The sequence below is a fragment of the Podarcis melisellensis genome (assembly GCF_964234715.1).
Source record: "Podarcis melisellensis genome assembly, chromosome: 2".
Lineage (NCBI taxonomy): Eukaryota > Metazoa > Chordata > Lepidosauria > Squamata > Lacertidae > Podarcis > Podarcis melisellensis.
Window position 1 is genome coordinate 82,213,195 of NC_138529.1, and position 22,568 is coordinate 82,235,762.

The 22,568-nt window shown below is 46.8% G+C and overlaps 1 protein-coding gene across 1 annotated transcript in view; it reads left to right on the forward strand.

Moving 5' to 3' along the window:
• CELSR3 (cadherin EGF LAG seven-pass G-type receptor 3) overlaps positions 1 to 22,568 on the forward strand; it is a 91,284-nt gene that overhangs the window by 16,193 nt on the left and 52,523 nt on the right. Inside the window, exon 2 of the mRNA XM_081899390.1 lies at positions 16,746 to 17,378. Within this exon, the coding sequence (XP_081755516.1) occupies positions 16,746 to 17,378 (633 nt within the window). The remainder of the gene's footprint in view (positions 1 to 16,745; positions 17,379 to 22,568) is intronic.

Consider the following 22,568-nt stretch of genomic DNA (forward strand, 5'->3'; position numbering starts at 1 on the left):
AACGACTCTGGGGTTGCAGCGCTCATCTCCCTTTACTGGCCGAGGGAGCTGACGTTTGTCCGCAGACAGCTTCCGGGTCATATGGCCAGCATGACTAAGCCACTTCTGGCGAACCAGAGCAGCACACGGAAATGCCATTTACCTTCCCGTCAGAGTGATACCTGTTTATCTACTTGCACTTTGGCGTGCTTTCGAACTGCTAGGTTGGCAGGAGCAGGGACCAAACAACAAGAGCTCACCCCGTCGCAGGGAATCAAACTGCCGACCTTCTGATCAGCAAGCCCTAGGCTCTGTGGTTTAGACCACAGCGCCACCCACATCCCTTTTTATGTGTCTGGATAGGCAAGCCTAAATAAAAATGTTTTAAGCGGGCATTCAAAATAGCACAGTGAACTGCTGCAGTCAAGCCTTCCTGGTCCAGGACTGCTGTGGCTATTGCAGAAATCTCAGGTGGTAAAAGATGCTTCTACCCATTGAGACTACCTGGGCCTCCAGTGACTGAGCTGGGTCCAGAAGCACCCCCAAACTGTGTACCTGCTCCTTCAGAGGGGGTGCAGCCCCATCTAGGGCATGGAGCTGACCAGTTTCTCTGCCAAAGTAACCACTCACGCACAGTGCCACAGTCTTGCCAGGATTCAAGCTCAGCTTATCTTCTTTCATCCAGCACTACATCCAAACACTGGTCCATGGCTCACACAGCCTCTCCTGAGTCAGATGCTATGGAGAAATAGAGCTCAGTGTTGTCAGTATACTGATAGTCCCTTGCCCCAAGACTCCTAATGACCACTGCCAGCAGCTTCATAGAAATATTCAGTAGTCCTGGGGATAGAACCACCAAGGAAGCAGAAATCGTTCTCCCAATGCTCCTGTCTAGACTCAGTTCCATAGGAAGGGGCCGGAACCACTGTAACACAGTTTCTTCCCACAGTTCCCATGCTATGAAGCCAGTCCAGGGGGACACCATGAAAAGCCACAGAGAGGCTGAGAAGCAATGCTGCTTTCTGTAAAGTTCATCCATCAGGGCATCCAATGGCAGCTTAGTCCTATGGCTGGGTTGTGTGACATGGCACTTTAAAGACAACCACAGGGCCCATATAGAGTGGCAAAATGCAACTGTGAATTCTCTTTGCTACTGAATCTTTAATAAATCATTGTGGGCAACTTTCAGGCACAACTGGCCATTTAATTAGTTGCTTCCTACTCAAAGCCTAAGCAGTCCCATTCTTCTTCTTCTTCTGCTTCTTCTTCTTCTTCTTCTTCTTCTTCTTCTTCTGCTGCTGCTGCTGCTGCTTCTGCTTCTGCTTCTGCTTCGTCCCATCATCATCATCATCATCACAATTGCACAGCTATGAGAATATATAAATAGTAAGGTTGCTTGGCCTACAAGAAGGAAACAACTAATTAACGGGTCATCAGGAAATGATTAATTAAAGGACCAGATGGTGTCTAATATTCATGGGTTCCAGAGAGTAGGTGATGGCACACTAAAAGCTTGATTGCCTCCCAACCTCACTGCTTGAGAGGGCTGTTCTGCCTTGCCTCCTCTCAGGAAGGCAGTTTCTGCTCTGCAGCTTGCTCTGCACAATGAGTAATGCCATGCTCTGTGTGGGGAAGGCTTTTTTCTTCTCTGTTTTGCTACATCAGAGGCATCAGCAGCCCCCCTGTCAGCCTAATGGTCCATCTAGTGCTGTCCTGCTTACTCTCTGCCTGTCAGCCCCTCCCAGAGTCTTGGGCAGGTGATTTCTCCAGCCCATCCTCCTAGTGTCCCTAAGTTGCCAGTGCCAGGGTTTGAAAGCAGGGACTTCTATATGGAAAGTTTACCCAGGTCCACCGAGCATCGTTCGGTTGTTTCCATCCTTCATTTAAATCCACTGCCATAACCAGAAACTATCCTTGTGCAGCAGCAGCAGCAGCAGCAATGATCCCTGACTCACTGTGACCTGCTGGGGCAAATCAATGTTTGCTATTGATAAGGTGCTGCCTGGCCCAGATGTGAGCAGTAGAAGTGGGCACTGTAGCTGTCTGTTCCGCAAAGGGCAAAGGGCAAAGGCAAAGGCGGCTCCAGGAAGGCGCGGGAAGAAGAGGCAGCTGGGCCTCTGGGAACAAGCGAGATGGTATAAAGGCCATGTGTGGGGTCAGGGGTGAGCATGGAGGGGCAGCGGGTTCTTTGGGAGGCGAGAACCAGGAAGTGGATCTTTGGATGCCACATCGAAAAGTAGAATTACTTGTGTTTGTTTTTGTCCCTCTTCTGGTGTAATATCCAAACAGGGAAGTTGTGCATCTCTCCCACAGTGGGACGGATGAGCTGCCCACAGAACAATTGGACGGTGCTTGGGTGTGTGGTGCTGCTGTTACGTTGTAAGCATTTGAATACATCTCAGTCTGGTAAATCCCTGTTGGGAATCTGCATGGGAATCCCCCTGTATGTCAATCTGAGGTGCCTACAGGAGGAGTAGCATATAGTTATGATATAATCTGGCATCACAGGCCATATGTCTATTCTTTTAAATGAATTGGTAGTTTGTTTACTATTACAGTGGTACCTTGGGTTAAGAACTTAATTAGTTCTGGAGGTCCGTTCTTAACCTGAAACCATTCTTAGCCTGAGGTACTACTTTAGCTAATGGGGCCTCCCGCTGCTGCCATGCGATTTCTGTTCTCATCCTGAAGCAAAGTTCTTAACCTGAGGTACTATTTCTGGGTTAGCGGAGTCTGTAACCTGAAGCGTCTATAACCTGAAGCGTCTGTAACCTGAGGTACCACTGTACATGTATACATGTTTTATCCTCACAACAACCTTGTGAGGCTGGTTAGGCTTCATGGCTGAGGAGGAAATATTTAGAGTCATTAGAAGAGACAAGATGTGGGTTGTTCTATGCGCTAAAATAAAGTGTAATTTTCTCAGGGCATATTTCCTCACTTTTGAAGGGTGAAGGACTGGATTTACTATGGAGTGTGTGTCTGCTATGTGTGCGCACCCTAAAATTTTATAGCAGCACAATCACAAGAATAGAAGAAGCATCTCAGATGTCGAAGGCAGACCCTGCAGTTTGTAAGTGCACCTACAAGCCCCGAAGCATTAGCAACCCCAAGACCATGAAGTCCAGATTTAGAATTACTTAACTGTATTTCTTTCCCTGAGGCAGAGGAGTAGGTGGGGGTGGGGAAATGTCTTTCTCTTTTTTTTTTAATATAATTTTTATTAAGTTTATAATGTACAAAATCCAACTTCCAAATACATATTTCCATAGATCTAATAGACTCCCCCCATCTTCCGAGCACTGCATTCTCTATCGATTCAAAACCTCAGCAATTTGTTAACTTATTTTAAACATAATAATATGTCTTCCATTTTATCGTGATATCTGGTCTCTAAACATTACAGTCCAAATCCATTAATTTTTAGTTTCAACACAATAAAATTATTTCATTACACCACTTCTGTCTTGTTATACCTTATTTTCCAATTCAAAAATTTTCCGATGCTGAAGCTGTAATTTCCTAAAAAGGAGCATTTTTTAACATTCATACAACTTATAATGCTTTTTCAAATAATCCTTGAACTTTTCCCAAACTTCCTCCGTTTCTTCTTCTCCCGAGTCTCGAATTCTGCCAGTCATTTCAGCCAGTTCCATATAGTCCATCAGCTGCGTCTGCCATTCTTCCAATGTGGGTAGATTTTGTGTCTTCCAGTGCTTTGCCATCAAGATCCTTGCTGCTGTAGTAGCATACATAAAGAAAATTCTATCTTTCTTTGCCACCCTCTGGTCCACCATGCCCAGGAGGAAGGCCTCCGGTTTCTTGGGTAAGGTAAATCTAAGCACCTTTTTTAGTTCATTATGTATCATCTCCCAGAAGGCCTTCACCTTCGGGCAGGTCCACCAGAGGTGTAAGAATGTCCCTTCCTCCTCTTTACATTTCCAACATTTGTTATCAGACAGGTGATATATCTTTGCAAGCTTGACTGGGGTCATGTACCACCGGTATATCATTTTCATAATATTTTCCTTCAGGGCACTACATGCCGTATATTTCATTCCGGTGTTCCATAACCTTTCCCAGTCTTCGAACATAATGTTGTGCCCCAAATCCTGTGCCCACTTTATCATGGAGGATTTAACAATCTCATCCTGTGTATTCCATTTAAGCAGCAAGTTGTACATTCTCGAAATTAACTTAGATTTTGGCTCTAGCAACTCTATCTCTAATTTCGATTTTTCCTCCTGGAAACCCACTTTTTTGTCCGCTTTAAAAACTTCCTGGATTTGGGCATAATGCAACCAATCTCGCACCTTGTTTTTTAACTTTTCCATACTCTGCAACCTCCAATTATCTCCAATTTTTTCAATTATTTCCCAATATTTAGGCCAGTGGGCCTCCATATTGAGTCTTTTACGTGCTTTGGCCTCCATCGGTGAGAGCCACCTTGGAGTTTTACTCTCCAATAAGTCTTTATATTTTGACCAGACCATAAAAATTGCCCTTCTGACAATATGGTTTTTGAACAATCTATGAACTTTAACCTTGTCGTACCACAAATATGCATGCCACCCAAAAGCATTATCAAATCCTTCCAGGTCGAGGACATCGGTGTTCTCCAATAAAATCCAATCCTTCAACCAGCAGAGGGCTGCAGATTCATAATATAACGGGAAATGTCTTTCTCAAGGATGCACAGCAGAATTTCCTGCTTTGGTTCCACATGAGGCTTAAAAAGGGATGATTCAAAAGAGAAATGAAAGCCCCCTGTGCTTCACACCCCCTACATCTCTGACTCCGCCATCGAGAAGATTAGTTCCTGTGTTATTGCACCGGTGCCTCTATTTGCTCTCTTATTCCTCCCTTGCTCTTTCCTCCCTCCACACATTCCCACCCCCCTTCCACCAGCTCAGTCTTATCTCCAGAGCTCCAGGGGTTGTTGGTGCCAGCACCTGAGGCTTCCTCTGGAATTTTCCAGGGCTGCCAAAGGAAATCTCACTCTTTAAAGGACAAAAGAAGAAGGGGAAGGAAGAGCTATTTCCATCGTTAAATCTTCCTGAGCCCTTAACTTCAAACAGGAACGGGAGGAATCAAAGCGCTTGTGTCTGGGCTCTGTGGCTGCCAAGGGAGAAGAAGACAATCAGACCTGAGCCATACATGGAGTGCCATCAACTGGCTGCTCTTCGGGTCAGCAGGAGGAGGGCGTTTCTCTCTCTCTCTCTTTTTTGACAACTGTGTTTCCTTCCTGGAATATTGGTTCCCATTAGAGCAGCTTCAGAGTGTGGGGGACTGGGGTGCTTTAGGGGGCTGTGATGGAAGCACCCTTGCTTATTACCCATGGCTGGCTGTTTCTGCTTCCACCAAATCCTGCAAACATGATAGTATACCTGAAGGAGCCTCTCCACCCCCATCATTCTGCCCGGACACTGAGGTCCAGCTCCAAGGGCCTTTTGGCTGTTCCCTCACTGCAAGAAGTGAGGTTACAGGGAACCAGGCAGGCAGAGGGCCTTCTCTTTTCCTGTGGAACGCCCTCCCATCAAATGTCAAGGAAATAAACAACTACCTGACTTTTAGAAGACCTCTGAAGGCAGCCCTGTTTAGGGAAGTTTTTAATGTTTGATGTTTTATTGCATTTTTAATATTCTGTTGGGAGCCACCCAGAGGTGGGTGGTGTATGTGTGTGTTATTATTATTAATAATAATAATATTATTTACAGGGGGACTTGCACCAAGTTCCCTTACAGAGATGTTCCTGAACCATGAACACCTGAGGAGGAAAGGTAGGGCCATATCTAGTGCTTAGGCATGCTCAGAGTAGGCCCATTGAAATCCAGGGACATGATGAAGGCTGTGGTCCTAACCCCACTTTACTCTGGAGTCAATAGACATGACAAACTGATCCTATGTGTGCTGCCCTGGATCAGATCAAGGACGGCCTCTCCCCATATGAACTGCCCCAGACCATGTGATCATCATCTGAGGCCTTTTTTCATGTGCCTCCTTGAGAGGTCTGGAGGGTGGCAACACGAGAACAGGCCTTTTCTGCAGTGGCTCCCCGTTTGCGGAATGCTCTCCCCAGGGAGGCTTACCTGACGCCTTTGTTACATATATTTAGGCACCAGGTGAAAATGTTTCTCTATCAAGCCTTGAATTAATCAGGCCTTGGGCTGATTAACATTTTATGGCTGTTTAAATGTGTTTGTGGGAGACGGGTTTTTTGGGGTATGTTTTTGTTTTTATTATGTATTCTTTTGTGTTCTTGTTTTGTATTTTTATGTTGTGATCTTCGGGTGTGATCTTTGGATGAAGGGCAGTATACAACTTTAATAAATAATAACAAGAAAATGTTAATAAAAAGCTGCCAAACCCAGCATTCTGTGCGAACATTCTACGACTTGGTTGTCCATCAGAAATGGATTCGTACTCCAGCAGCGGAGTCCTGCCTAGCTTATTCCCACCTCTGATGTAGGAATGGATTAGGTCTTGAAGGTAGCAACTGAGGTGCAGGAAAAGCCGACTTCTTTGGAAACATCAGCCGTTACTGCAGCTGCAGGTGGGATATCAGGCAGAATGCAAGAGCGGCTTTCAATTTCAAGTTCAGGGCCTGATTGCTTTAAGGCAGCCTTACCCAGTCTGGTTTCCCCAGATGTTTTGGACCACAGTCCCCACCATCCCCTTATCTTTGGTCATGAGTCTGACCAGAATTGTAGTCCAGAACAGCTGGAGAGACCCACAATGGGCAAGGCCCATTTAAGGGATGGAGCACAACTTGACCGCATGGCACATGTTTTGCATAGAAAAGACCTCAGCTTCAATCCCTGCCATGTCCTGTTGAAATGAACAGGCAACAGAGCAAACAATACTGAGCCACAAGGATCTAATAACCTTATTTAGTATAAGGCAGCTCCCCCTATTTCTGCCCTGTATTTAGGAGGTCATTTCACTGAATCCCTCAGGAGGTTAGCACCTTCTTTTACATCTTTAACAGTCACACAGTAAAGTGAACATTCAGTGGGTGAAGCATTTCCTGCCCTGAGATGGCGTGGGGGGGGGGAATCTCTCTGCCTTTTGACGCAGCCCTAACCTCCCAGGGAGCATGCAGGATTGGCCGATTACCTGAGCTTTCTGTATTGGTTTACGATTCTACAGGCACCTCTTCAAGGGTGTTTAGCAATCCCATGGATGATGTGAGCTAATGCATTAAAGACGTCATGGTGCAGAGGACCTCTCTTAGGAAAGGCAGTCCGGCCTGTGTTCAGATCCCCATTCCCTTCCAGCTCTAATGCCTCTGGCTGCTTTTAAAAAACGGTGCATTGATAGAATGTGGGAAATGCATTTGCAGCTTCTGCAGGGGGCAAGTTAGTGGAGTGTGCTGGCTAACCTGAGCTGTCAGACAGAAAATCCTCCGCTCAAATCCCAATCAGCCATGAACTCACTAGGTGGCCCTAGGCAAGCCTCCCAGCCTGTCATCTGTGTAATGCGTATAACATACCCTACGTGATAACTTTTGGGATGTCTCTGAACAAATGCATTCCCTCTTGAATATTGGCCTATACAGTGGTACCTCAGGTTAAGTACTTAATTCGTTCCGGAGGCCTGTTCTTAACCTGAAATTGTTCTTAACCTGAAGACCACTTTAGCTAATGGGGCCTCTTGCTGCTGCCTCGCCACCGGAGCACGATTTCTGTTCTCATCCTGAAGCAAAGTTCTTAACCTGAGGTACTATTTCTGGGTTAGTGGAGTCTGTAACCTGAAGCGTATGTAACCTGAAGCATATGTAACCCGAGGTACCACTGTATAGGGAGGCTGCAAAGTGCCTGGAGCCCTATATGCATGCTAAAGGGGATTAATCCACACACCTGCCTGTGCATCTCTCTGAAACGCAGGTGGGGTTTTGCATTGGATGTCGCAATCCAAAGCATTGTGGGTGGTGGCAGGAGCCAGCCTTGATGCTCCCCAGGCGAGCCTCCCTTGCAGCCTGCCGTCCAGCGTGACAAGTGGAGCACGAACCCCCTTGTGGGTCTCCCCGGCAGACAGGGCCCATTTGTTGTGTGCTCTGCCTTGAAGTCTAGGTTATGTCAGCGCTGCGGGAGACACCAGATGCAATTATCTGCCATTCTGCAGGGCTGGCAGCTCATGCATAGAGAGGGGAGCGGAAAAGATGCTCCCGCTGTGCCGTCCCTGCAATACAATGCCTCCCTATGCGCCGTGTTAACAGCTCATGACCCCCGGGCTTTTCCTGTCACAAGTCTATTGAGGAAGCTGGCTTAGGTGACAGAGCCCAGGGCTTAAGCTTGAGCCACTTTTCATTGCCAGGCTTCAACCTGGGAACAGGAGGAGTGGGATGCTGACACAGAGATGTACCTGTATGGCTTGCTGAAGATGATCAGCCTGCCAGCCCTCTCTTAGCACCTCTTCCAAGGTCTCTTCTGTCACGTACGGTCACCATATATATATTTTAAAGTGCTCAAAACTACCGAGCTTGGTACAAATATGCAATTGACAAGGCGCTGCCTCCAGTATTGCAATCCATAGGAGTAGTCTATAGAGACGTCTCAGAATTGCATCTCTGCAGTGGCACCATTAATATAGGGTAAGGAGGGGGGTATTTCCCCTTTTGTTTTTCACACCGCAAATGATGATTTCTGTGTCATTTCTTTATGAGGACATTTATATCCCACAATACTGCTCTTTATCCAAGGATCACAGGGCGGTTTCGGCAGAGCAATGGTAACTGGCCCAAAGTCACCCCGGGGGCTTTGTGGGTAGGTGGGATTCGAACTCTGGATCTTCCCCAAACTTGGGTCAGTGCTCTAACTGGATGATTCCATGCCCGCCCCTACCTATATCCGTGGCCAACTCACGAGTTCTATTTACAGAATGTCTTGTTATGAGCAATGCAATGAGTGAGCCCACCTACTCAATCTATTGTAATGCCTCCTAAGGCATTGCTTGTTTATTTAACACCCTCCAAATGCTTTGCAAAGTCCAGAAAGAAAAGGACCCCTGCCCTGAAGAGCTTACAGTCTAAAAATTCAATATAGAGGAGATTAGAGAGGGAAAGGATGTAATAGTAAACAGGAAGAAGAGAATGTGCATGTATTTCAGTTGCAAGATTTTATTCCAACTCTATCATAGTGGCCTATAAGCTTTCAAGGTGGGAGAGGAAATGAACACAGAGACCCTCCAGGTGTCTTTTTTATTGTGTAGTTGTGGTGATTTCTTGCTCGTGACAGTATCAGGGCAGTTCCATGGAATCCCGCTTTCCAGAACTGTTTGTGTCTGCAAAGGTTCTATGGCAGACAAAATGCTCTGTTGACCAACAAGCGCACACTGAATTCCTGTAACTTTTTATATTACAAATGTTTGGATGCTATCCCACTTTTGTCCCACTGCAGGGCAAGAGACAATGATGCAATGACAGTGCAGGAGCAACTCATGAAGGGAAATGATGTGTGGACAGTCCAGGATAAATCCACCACTGATGCACAAATATTGTTTTAGTGGCACGATGCAGGATACAACCCTGCAAACAGCAGTAACAACAACGCCAGTCAGGAGGGACCCTTTGAAAGTCCTGACTACACTGTGTTGCTGTTTCTAATACATTTTTTAAAATCGTTCCTCTGTAATATTGCAGAACATGCAGTCCTCTGTTCTGATCCTCGCTTTGAACTAATTGTGTTGATGATACTGCCACGGAGCTTATTGGACTCCACTGTGCCTGTTTGCTAATGGAGTGACAAGTTGTGGCTGTTGTTGCTGTGACTCATCTAAAGCATCTGCTCTTCATATGCTGGGAGAGTGTGGAATCACAAAAACACTTTGGCAAGAACTTTATTAGATATGTTAATGGCATCTTAAGAATCATTAGTTTCGTCAAGCTCTTGAGCATCTTCCAGTTGAATGAAGCCTGACTAAACTACAGTAACTGGGTGCAGATAACTTTTTGGGTGCTTGGGGAAGGGCTCACATTCTAGATATGCATGCTAAAGGAAAAGATTCATCTACCTTCCACCTACTGCAAGGTAACTGACCTGTGTCAATGTTGTCACCATGGTTGCTGCTAGAAATTAGTTGCAAAAATGCTTTTAAAATATACATATTTTTTAAACAGTTTATTATGTTTTTTAGGAGTGTGCTGGATTTCTTTTTGATTCATAGCTTCTAGCAGCGTTCCTCAACCTAGTGTCCTTCAGGTGACTTGGACTACAATTCTCATCAGTCCTTGCCAGCATGATGTGTATTTTGCTTTGCTAGTTACCTTGAGTGAGCTTGTCAGAGAATGATAGGGGGAAATACTAATAAAAATTTGGACACAGTCTTCTCACCCTACCCTACCAATCTTAGTGTCTCTCTCTCTCTCTCTCTCTCTCTCTCTCTCTCTCTCTCTCTCTCTCTCCACACCCACGTGAGCCTCTGAACTGTGCTACAGATCTGGTTCCCAGCAAGTACCAGTATACATAGAGTAATCTATGGGGAAATGTTTGTAAGCAGTTTTTTGTGTGGGGCTGTGTGGAATCACATTGCTAAGAGTTGCAGCAGGTTATTTCTGGTATTTCTTACCTACTCTCCCCCTTCAGGTCCCAGAGCAGGTGACATAAAACAAAATCCAATAATGAAACAATGAATATTCAACAAACCATAAAATGACAGCAATCAAAGCATACAACAAATACAACTAATAACACCATTTACAGGGAGGACAACCAAAGACTTATGGTGTAAGTCCAAAAGACTCCATAGGGTGTGAGTTTCTCAGCTTTGGGGCTGCCACAAAGAAGGCCCCGTAGGCTTGGGGAGTTGCTATTGGAGAGACAGGATTCAGATGTCCTGCTGCACACCTCAGCATGCAGAATTCATCACAAAAACCTTTAGCAATCTAGGATTGGGGAGGTATAATTCCTGGTGTTTACAGGGTGTGGCACATGAGTGCCATGGCTTATGTAGCTAAAGCAGCAGTACCTAGGCACAAAGGGGAAGTATTGGAAGGCTTGGGAGAATCCCAATGTTTGCAGAAGCCTAATCAGGACTGAGCATGCTCAGTGGCCATAGAATGTGGGAGGGGGCATTATTGGTTTGTTTTTGTTTTATTATGTACATATTTTGTGTTCTTGTTTTGCATTGTTATGTTTTTAACTGCCCTGTGATTTTCAGATAAAGGGCAGCTTATAAATTCATAATAGAATAATAGAATGTTGACTGATTGTGGAGGGGGAAATGGATAACCAGGAGCAGGGGATGGAGGGGAGCGGCTGGCATCCTGAACAGGCAGCACACCTGTAATCTGCTACTCCACCATGTGGAATTTGTGAGAGAGGGCCATAGAGCATCTGAGTTGTAACCCCTAGGTCTCCAGGTAGAGCTGAGAAAGAGTTCCTGCCTAAAACCCTGGAGAGCTTCTGCCTGTTAGTGCAGACAATACTGGGCCAGCTGGAACAATGGTCTGACTCTAGGTGCGGGTGGCACTGTGGTCTAAACCACAGAGCCTAGGGCTTGCTGATCAGAAGGTTGGCAGTTCGAATCCCCGCGACGGAGTTAGTTCCTGTTGCTCTGTCCCAGCTCCTGCCAACCTAGCAGTTCGAAAGCATACCAGGGTGAGTAGATAAATAGGTACTGCTGTGGCAGGAAGGTAAACGGCATTTCTGTGTGCTCTGGTTTCCGTCACGGTGTTCCGTTGCACCAGAAGCGGTTTAGTCATGCTGGCCACATGACCCGGAAAGCTGTCTGTGGACAAACGTTGGCTCCCTCAGCCTGAAAGCGAGATGAGCGCTGCACCCCATAGTCGCTTTTGACTGGACTTAACCATCCAGGGGTCCTTTACCTTTTACCTTTACCTGACTCCGGATAAGGCAGCTTCCTATATGTTCCTAGAATCTTCTCTCCCCCACCTGGTGCTAACTCAAAAAGTCCTCTGTGCAGAGTTAAGGCAGCTCGCTACCTGTTGACACTTGCGGGCACCATTATAACTGTTGTGCAACCACAGCGCATTGCCGAGGGCGCAGAGTTCTGCTAATGCAGTGGCCGCTCTGGCTGGATGTCCCGTGGTGCTTTGTTATAGCTGAGAGGAGCGCACACTCTGGTTATAAATAGCCACAGCTGCACCTCGCCATTTTTCAGCTGCAGGAGAAAATATGAAATGTGTATAAATAAAAGCACAAAGAGAGCAAAGACATATGGGCAGGGAGTAATGGCTTGACTTCTTATTCCTCAGAAACTCTTTTCCAGGAGGGGACCATTCCATCACAGTCATGCCATCCCGTGGCCTGCTTTCTCTCTCCCTCTCTCTCTCCCTCCCTCCCTCCCTCCCTCCCTCCCTCTCTCTCTCTCTCTCTCTCTCTCTCTCTCTCTCTCTCTCTCTCTCTCTCTCTGTCTCTCTACAGCTATTGCTGAAGACTGTCAGAGAGAGGGGGAGTTTCAGGCTAGGAAAGAGGGCACCAGCAAAGAGAAACAATTGTCCATAACACAGGTCCAAGAGTAGAAACATGAGAATCTGTCTTAGACCAAGCTGAGCCATTGGTTTATATTGGGATATGCTCTGACTGGCTGCAGCTCCCCAGGGTTTCAGGCAGGGGCTCTTCCTAGATCTACCGCAGAATGCTAACCATTTCTCTCCATTTCTCACCCCCCACAATCTTAAGTTCAGTTCCACACATTTTGACACCCGTGTGTGATTTTATTCTAAACTCCTCGTGCGAAATCCACTAGCAAACTTCTCCTAATAAAAGCATTTGCCTGCAATTTTGCCAAAAATACTCATTTTTGCAAAAACATTCCCCTCCAATAATGCATTTTAATGCCACTTTCACTAATATATGTATTTTAATGCACATTTTACCTTAGTATATGCATTTTTTGTACACTCGACTGGAGAACTGCATTGCAAAATTCGGAGAAGTGCAAATTTTGAAGGATGACTGTGTTTCAGCTTGCATACTGTTCCAGAAAGTGCGAATGAGTGTCAGCGATGGGCAGGAGCCTGAGAAGTGGGGGGATGCATGGGCCGAGGAGGCAGGTGGGGAGGATGATGATCTAGGGGGAGGGGCCAGTGATTTGTGGGGTTCTGTGCCATCCATGAGGCAGCTGCTGGTGGTGGTGAAAGAGGGGAGTTGATAGGAGGAGAGCGGGTAGCCAGAGAGAGGGTAGAAGGAGACAGGAAAAGAGCTGTGCTGGGTCTCAGAGTCTGGAGAGGCTGTGGTGCTCTCAAAGAGATTTGTGTCTTTGGAATCCCCTGAGTTACTCCCACTGTTATCGCCATGCTAAAAGGGAACAGTTAGAGAGGAGCCTTCAGGTCTTTGATTGCACAGTCAGACAAGGGAGTTTAAGAAGGTGGGGTGGGTCCTACACTGTGGCTCCAATAGTCTGAGATGGGGCACAGGTCCACGGTCCTAGGTTGCCTAGACAGCTAGGTCAGGGGCTGATCTACTATGAAATTAATGAAGTTTAAGTTCCGGGCCCCTAATTCTTGAGGGACCCCAGAAACAACTTTAGTCCACATTGCTTAAATAAAATGGGTTTAGTAGTGCACAACTCAAATTGATTTTTTGGTTGCATGTATTTCAGCTATCTCACAGCTTGAGAGTTAGTAGCACAGATGTTATAAAGGTTGTTGTAAACAACCCCATTGGAAGAAGATAACAGTGGCTACCCAGACCTCATTGGGGGCCCCATAACAGTACAGTGGTACCTCGGGTTAAGAACTTACCGTATTTTTCGCTCTATAAGACGCACCAGACCACAAGACGCACCTAGTTTTTGGAGGAGGAAAACAAGAAAAAAAATATTCTGAATCTCAGGAGCCAGAACAGCAAGAGGGGTCGCTACGCAGTGAAAGCAGCAATCCCTTTTGAGTTCTGGCTTCTGGGATAGCTGTGCAGCCTGCATTCGCTCCATAAGACGCACACACATTTTCCCTTACTTTTTAGGAGGGGAAAAGTGAGTCTTATAGAGCAAAAAATATGGTAATTTGTTCTGGAGATCCATTCTTACCTGATACTGTTCTTAACCTGAGGTACCACTTTAGCTAATGGGGCCTCCCGCTGCTGCTGTGCCGCCGCCGCGCAATTTCCATTCTCATCCTGAAGCAAAGTTCTTAACCCGAGGTACTACTTCCAGGTTAGCGGAGTCTGTAACCTGAAGTGTCTGTAACCCGAGGTACCACTGTACAACCCTTCAGGGCTCCAGTTAATTGTCCTCGCTGGTCTGGGTGTGTTTGGGACAAGGAGGGAGGTTTGCCTTTAACTGTGAACTGTATTTAATTTCTACCCATCCCTAACCCTCATACAGCCCCCGTCCTGCTCCAGGAAGTGAAGTGTAGCTGGCAATCGCAAGGCAAGCAAAGCCACTAGGCAGAGAGCACTGTGTGTGTGTGTGTTTTAAGACAAAGTGACAAATAACATGCGAGTTAAGTCTGAAGATGGAGTACTCCATTTGGTGGTGAATGGCAAGGCTCCTTATGGTGATTGTAAAACATTGCTACAGTCCTGTAAATTTCCTCCGTCTCTTGCTGAGTATCCATAAGCTACAACCCTGCCCTGAAGAGCTTACAGGCGAAAGATGTATTTCAAGGCAAATCGCTCATGAGATTCTAGCAATGTTTTTTGCAGAAGTTTGTGCAGGCTGCAGCTGCGGAAAAGCATGCCGCAGGGACCCAGTTCTCTCCTCTGGTCTGAACCTCTGGAGTCTGGAAGCTGCAATTAATACCAATAGACGGCTAACAGGGACAGAGGGAGCTGTATTATGCCAAAACAGAGGATTAGTCCATTGGTGTTATACCACTAAGCCACAGCTCTTTGCCTTCCACTTTCCCCAGCACACGGCCTTCCATTCCAATGCATCCCTGTCCATATGGCTGTGAACAGCCCAGAGCCACCCCCTTTTTAAATTCCCCTGGTGCTTTCAGGTGTGAGTTTAATACTGCAAGTGAGCCATTGAGTTGTGGCAAATCAGTAACTGGCAACAGACTTCTTTCTTATTGGATTTTCCCTGGATTAAATGGGGGTGGGGAAATACGGGGTGGCATTTTGATGTGTGAAAAACTTGTGTGCATTAGAAACACCAGTCCCACATCCACGCTGTATATTTAAAGCAGGCATAGGCAAACTCGGCCTTCCAGAAGTTTTGAGACTACAACTTCCATCATCCCTAGCTAACAGGACCAGCGGTCAGGGATGATGGGAGTTGTAGTCCCAAAACATCTGGAGGGCCGAGTTTGCCTATGCCTTATTTAAAGTGCGTTTAAAGTATGCAGTCGTCCCCCCAAGCATCCTGGGAACTCTTGTTTGTTAAGGCAGCTGGGAACTGTAGCTCTGTGAAGGCGAAACTACAGTTCCCAGGATTCTTTGGGGAGGGGGAGCCATGCACTTTAAATGTGCATCAGGAGTGCTTTAAATGCATGGTATGGGCGTGACTTGTGTCTGTTCCACCATAGCTATATACTTTATTGTAGAAACTTGGGCCATAACTACCTGAGAGTAGAACTCTGCTCATAGGATTCTCCTGCTGGCTAGGCTGGTCCAGTGCCAAAGAGGGCAGGGTCCTACAACTTTAATCATTGTATGTAAGCTGCAGGAGGTGGAAGGAATTCACACGAATCACCTGCCTTTTTATACCTGTGCGCGTCTGTGAGATGCATCGGATGAAGTGGGCTCTATTCAACGAAAGCTTAGACTAAAACTGTTAGTGCTTAAGTTGCTGTAGTATTCTTGGTTGGTTTCATCAGATGATTGGTTCACTATATCAGAAGTCACCCTCCACATGTGCATTGTTCCCCTTAGCTGCCTTTATGGGGGACAGAGTGTTCTATGCTCTTGATTTGTGCTTGCGATAATCCACTTCCAGAACCCCTGCTCCTCCCTCCCCATTCAGAGACCCCCCCCCCAAAAAAAATACAGTATGCAAAGCTCATATTCCCATACATAACACCACAACTTTTAGCAGTGTACTTCCTGTTAATTGACCCACAAGCTTTGGAACTGGTCTGTGATTTCCTGGAGGATTGGAAAAAGGAATAAAGCTCCGCCGTTCTCCCGCAAAGGTATGCACCCCCATTGTTCAACCTGGGCACTGAGGTCCAGCTCCGAGGGCCTTCTGGTAGTTCCCTCACTGTGAGAAGTGAGGTTACAGGGAAGCAGGCAGAGGGCCTTCTCGGTAGTGGAACACCCTCCCATCAGATGTCAAGGAAATAAATAACTATCTGACTTTTAGAAGACATCTGAAGGGCAGCAGCCCTGTTTTGGGAAGTTTTTAATGTTTGATGTTTTATTGTGTTTTTAATATTCTGTTGGGAGCCAACCAGAGTGGCTGGGGAAACCCAGCCAGATGGGCGGGGTATAAATAATAATGAAATAAATTATTCTTGCTTCTGTTGCTACTGCTGCTGCTGTTGTTGTGCTTTGCTCCTCTTGCCAGTCTCAATTTGTGAGCCAATTTCTCTTGTGTCAGGTGTTTGTGTTTGAAGCCCTTCCCTCTGAACCCCTGTCCTAGCCAGTGTGGTGTAGTGGTTAAGAGCGGTAGTCTCGTAATCTGGGGAACCAGGTTCGCGTCCCCGCTCCTCCACATGCAGCTGCTGGGTGACCTTGGGCTAGTCACAGTTCTCTGAAGTCTCTCAGCCCCACTCACCTCACAGAGTGTTTGTTGTGGGGGAGGAAGGGAAAGGAGAATGTTAGCCGTTTTGAGACTCCTTAAAGGGAGTGAAAGGCAGGATATCAAATATCCAAACTCTTCTTTTTCTTCTTCTTCTAACCTCTCCCTTCTCTGCCCTGCAGACGGGATCCACAGTGTGACAGCCCAGTGCGTCCTGCGCGTCATTGTCATCACCGAGGACATGCTGGCCAACAGCATCACGGTGCGCCTGGAGAACATGTGGCAGGAGCGCTTCCTCTCTCCCCTCCTGGCCAACTTCCTGGAGGGCGTGGCCACCGTCCTGGCCACCCCGAAGGAGGACGTCTTCATCTTCAACATCCAGAACGACACGGACGTCGGAGGGCAGGTGCTGAACGTCAGCTTCTCCGCCATGGCGCCCCGCAGTGGCCATTTCTTCAGCTCGGAGGAGCTCCAGGAGCAGCTGTACATGAAGCGCATGACCCTGACCGCGGTCTCCATGCTGGAGGTGCTCCCCTTCGATGACAACGTCTGCCTCCGCGAGCCCTGCCAGAACTACATGAAGTGCATCTCGGTGCTCAAGTTTGACAGCTCGGCTCCCTTCATCGCCTCCGTCTCCACCCTCTTCCGGCCCATCCACCCCATCACGGGCCTGCGCTGCCGCTGCCCCCAGGGCTTCACCGGCGACTACTGCGAGATGGAGATCAACCTCTGCTACTCCAACCCCTGCCGCAATGGAGGGGTCTGCACCCGCAAGGAGGGCGGCTATACCTGCATCTGCCACCAGCACTTCACAGGTAAGGCCGTGATCAAAGCTCAGTGAAAGAGGAGGCTTGCTGTGGGACGGGGGGGGCAGCCTTTCCCCAAATGAAATTCTGCTCCCAGGGGCTTCCATATGCCTACTTAGGACCAGGCGGGTCCGTGTGCCAGAGGCATCCACATTCTGCACTGAGGATACTAGACGTGCTTTATTTGTGTGGGTTCCTGTTTCTCGTCACAGTGATTTAAAAAATAATAATAATTAATGCTCAATATAGGAACTACCTGTAAACATGGAGGGAGATTGGACTCTGATCTGCCTCCTGGAATATTCTTATGATAGAACATGCTTGTGGCCACCAAGACCATATATTACTGGTCCTGAAAGACCTACATTGGCTCCCAGGACATTTCCGAGCACAATTCAAAGTGTTGGTGCTGACTTTTAAAGTCCTAAATGGCCTCAGCCCAGTATACCTGAAGGAACATCTCCACCCCCATTGTTCAGCCTAGACACCAAGGTCCAGCTCCAAGGGCCTTTTGGCAGTTCCCTCACTGCGAGAAGTGAGGTTACAGGGAACCAAGCAGAGGCCTTCTCAGTAGTGGCGCCTGCCCTGTGGAATGCCCTCCCATCAGATGTCAAGGAAACAAACAACTATCTGACTTTTAGAAGACATCTGAAGGGCATCAGCCCTGTTTTGGGAAGGTTTTAATGTTTGATGTTTTATTGTGTTTTTAATATTCTGTTGGGAGCTGCCCAGAGTGGCTGGGGAAACCCAGCCAGATGGCAGGGTATAGATTTATCATCATCATCATCATCATCATCTTGACTATTACTTTTTTAAGAGCCATTTTTTTTAATGTACATTTAAAACACACCACTTGCTCTCAAAAATCTTGGGAACTGTAGTTTACCTCTCAAAGAGCTACCATTCCCAGCACCCTTAACTACCAACACTTTCAAGGATTCTTGGTGCTTTAAGTGCATGGTTTGTGCACAACCTCTGTTACAGGGGCTTTAAGTTACAACAACTGTGACTAGAAGAAAAACTTTCCCTCAATCACCTTCTCGCAAGATATTGGATTATTGGTCTGCAAGCCTGACTAACCAACCAAAGCTTATACCAAAGCTGCTTCCAAACGGGAGGCTCTGGGCGCTAATAAATCACTGCTTTTCCACTGTAAGCTATAAGTGGAATTGCAATTGACTTTCTACACTACTGGGGATATTGCACTTTTTCTGCCTGTTCATGGGCACGACACAGCGACTGTGGATGGGGGAGGGAAGATCCAGCCCACCTGAGCAGCCATTTGGAAGTGGGCAAGGCAGAATCCAAGGAATCCCTTTTATAAAAAGGTGTGTGTGTGTGTGTGTGTGTGTGTGTGTGTGCACGCATGCCTAGCACGTATTAATTTAAGCATGATTCCCCATTGCTACCCATGAAATGCCCATAAACAAAAGTAGTTAATGTTCGTTTATGACTGGAAGCATTTAATTGGTGAGGGGGGGAATAATGTTGCTAAAATGGCGGGGGCTGAAAAGTGTCCCCCCTTTTATTAGCATTATTTTGCTATACAGTGGTACCTCGGGTTAAGTACTTAATTCGTTCTGGAGGTCCGTTCTTAACCTGAAACTGTTCTTAACCTGAAGCACCACTTTAGCTAATAGGGCCTCCTGCTGCTGCCGTGCCGCCGGAGCCCGATTTCTGTTCTCATCCTGAAGCAAAGTTATTAACCTGAAGCACTATTTCTGGATTAGCGGAGTCTGTAACCTGAAGCGTATGTAACCCGAGGTACCACTGTAAATCTCTAACGTTCTTTTATGTAAGTGTTATTTAACTAACATTTCATTTTTAAAATCAGAATTGTTGGTTGAAAGAGTTTAATCAGGAGGAAGAACCCATGGTGATCAGGTCCTCCCCATTTAGTCGTTTAGAAAGTTAGCATTGTAAAACTTTCCATTCGGCGATATTGTGCTAATGTTTTATTTATCTTTTTTTTAAAAAAATGCTGTTCACTCAAGAGTTTTAAGGCTAACTGGAAGACTGATGGTCTGCAGGGCCACAGGTCCCACATCCCTCTTGTAAGGGCTGGAGTGGTGGGATCCAGTTAAGTTCCCTGCCCGCTTGTCAAAATTGGCACCGCTGGGGTGGGGAGATAAATATCTGGTCTGCAGGCTAGAAATGATTCCCCATTCTTGCTTTAGAGCTTTGGGTTTACTATAATGTAAGCACTCATCTGCCAGCAGGTGGAGAGTAGCAGGGAGCCAGCTGGGAGAGGAGGAAAATGTGATGGTGATCGGCAGGTACTTTCCATGTTCCATAGTCAGGCTACATGGCCAGCAGCAATGGAGAAGATTTTCAAGCAGACCTAGTTACTTACTAGCAGGGTTCCAGCTTAAGGCTCAACAGGCAGGCTGTCTTGCAAAAGAAGGTACTGAGAGAATTGCAGAGATGGACAGGCTGTGAGTTATAAATCTTTGCAACCACACTTTCCTCCAGGGGAATCGTTCACGCCAGTCTGCTCAAGACTGAAAAGTGCAGGCTCTAGGATGGCAGCAGAAGGGGCGGAGACTGTTGTGTGTTACAAAAAGAGCTTAGTTCACCAAATTAGAAATACAAGCATCAGGGTTGTGTTTCTAGAGTCTGCTTGTCATCAGAGACGAGAATAATAGAACTGTAGAGTCAGAAGGGACTACAAGGTTCATCTTCTAGTCCAACCTCCTGCAATGCAGGAATCTTTTGCCCAATGCGAGGCTAGTATTATGACACTGGGATTATGTGTTTCATGCCCTACCAACTGAGCTATCCCATGGATGAGAGGTTGTTCTCAGGGCTGCAGGAATAACTGAGGTTGAAGTGTTGATTTCTCCAGCAGATGCCTAGAGTTTGGAAGTAAAATATACTTGAAGAAATGTCATCAGATATCTGTGTACTTGTTCCTGGGAAACCTGCTTAGTATTCCAATGTTTTACTTAATGCTGTCCTAAGAAAAAGGTTGCTTTAGGCATAGACACAGAGCTGTAAAATTTATTTATTTATACATACATACATACATACATACATACATACATACCCTGCCCAAATGGCTGGGTTTCTCCAGCCACTCTGGGCGGCTTCCAACAAAATATTAAAAACACAATAAAAGTCCTAGGCTCTGTGGTTTAACCCACAGAGCCACCCGCATCCCCTATGATGATGATGATGATGATGATGATGATGATGATAATTTATCTATACCCTGCCATCTGGCTGGGTTTCCCCAGCCACTCTGGGCAGCTCCCAACAGAATATTAAAAACATGATAAAACATCAAACATTAAAAACTTCCCAAAACAGGGCTGCCTTCAGATGTCTTCTAAAAGTCAGGTAGTTGTTTATTTCCTTGACATCTGATGGGAGGGTGTTCCACAGGGCGGGCGCCACTACCAAGAAGACCCTCTGCCTGGTTCCCTGTAACCTCACTTCTCACAATGAAGGAACCACCAGAAGCCCCTCGGAGCTGGACCTCAGTGTCCGGGCTGAACAATGGTGGTGGAGATGCTCCTTCAGGTATACTGGGATGAGGCTGTTTAGGGCTTTAAAGGTCAGCACCAACACTTTGAATTGTGCTCAGAAATGTACTGGGAGCCAATGTAGGTCTTTCAGAACCAGTGTTATGTGGTCTTGGCTGTTGTGTTCCAAAGGTTGCAGAGCTGTGACAGCAGTTTTTCTGTTGCATTAATCAAGCTTCTTAGATGTTCCACTGGGTAGTCAGACTGGGACTCCAGGCAGCTTACACAAATTAAAACACAGAAGGTTTAAAACATATAAAAAAGTAATTAAACTATAACAGCATTACAACAATATAAAGAAACCTAAGTTTTAGCCAGAGTAGGCCTTTTGAAGTTAACGGACCTAAAACAGTCATATTCTTTCTTTATAGAAGATCCATGCTGAGTAAAACTTAGCTGAATGGACTTTTACAGGATTTAAGCAGCCTAATGGTTTACAGAAATGCAAGCCTGATCCTGAGCCTTTTATACACAGAAGGAAGGCCTATTGAGCTTAATGAGGCTTCGTTCAAGTAATTGTGACATGGTCTTTTCATGAGCAGGATGGATGTGAAGATAGGCATTGCAGTTCTTTCGCTTAGATACACACACATGGATGGTTTCTTGCAGCTGAGACAGCTATTAACATATCATCCCTAGCAAGCCTCCTGTTCCCTTGATCTACAGGGTAGATCACATATTCACCGGACAGACAATCAGGAACAGAGGAGCCAGGGGCTGGCGGTTGATAAAAGGATGAGGCAATGGGTAAACTGGCTTTGCACACCTCGGCCTGCCAGAAGGGAGAGACGCGCCTCCAAGCCTGGCTGGGGAAGAGATAAGCAAAGTCAATGATAATTAACCCTGAGCTTCTGAAGTGCAAGCCCACATTAGGAGGAGGGTTAATGTGCACTTGCTTCCCTGTCACTTCCTGGCATCTCCCCCATTTCCTTAGGAGAGTGGACAGGACCAAAAGAACAGAGCAAAGAACCAGTGGAGGAATCAGAGGAGGGAGGGGATGGTTTCATTCTGTCCCTCCCCTTACAGGCTGTTGTTAAGTAGCTCTGTGCTGAACTAAGCCTACCCAACAGACAGACTGGTGGATGAAGAAGTGCCTCCCTATCAGATTCTCTGTGTTTATCACTCTAGCTATTTATGTTATTATTATGAATGCTTACTGTCAGGGTTTCAGGGAGAGAAGAGCAGATGAGGGAGGAGACAGAGAGCGAGGGGGAAGAATCCCAGAGAGACGAGGAGGAGGATGACAATGACCAAAGGTCGTCCATGAGTCTGTCCAGTGAGTCAGAGGACTCCCAAAAGGGAGCCCCCCTGGTCAGACCAAGGGGAGCCCAAGGGGGAAGCAGTCAGGAGCAGGGGAGCGAAGGGAGAGCCCCCAGTGGGAGTTGGAGATTGGGGCCAGTTTCTCCGCCGGAACGGAGTGAAGGGGGTGGAGTTACCAGTGTGTCAGAGGGAGCAGAGCAGGAAGCAGACAGGGGAAGGAGATCGGGGCAAGACGTTCTGCCGGAAGGGGCGGAGAGTAGCACCGGGAGCAGTGTAGCGGTCGAGAGGAAGGTCAGAAGCAACGTACGCGCGCCAAGTTCAAATGTGGAGGCGCGCGGAAGTGAGGAGAGCCCTGGGGAGGAGCCCGGCCCCAAAGCACGAAGGAGGGGGGAACAGGCGTCAGAGGATTCAGCCT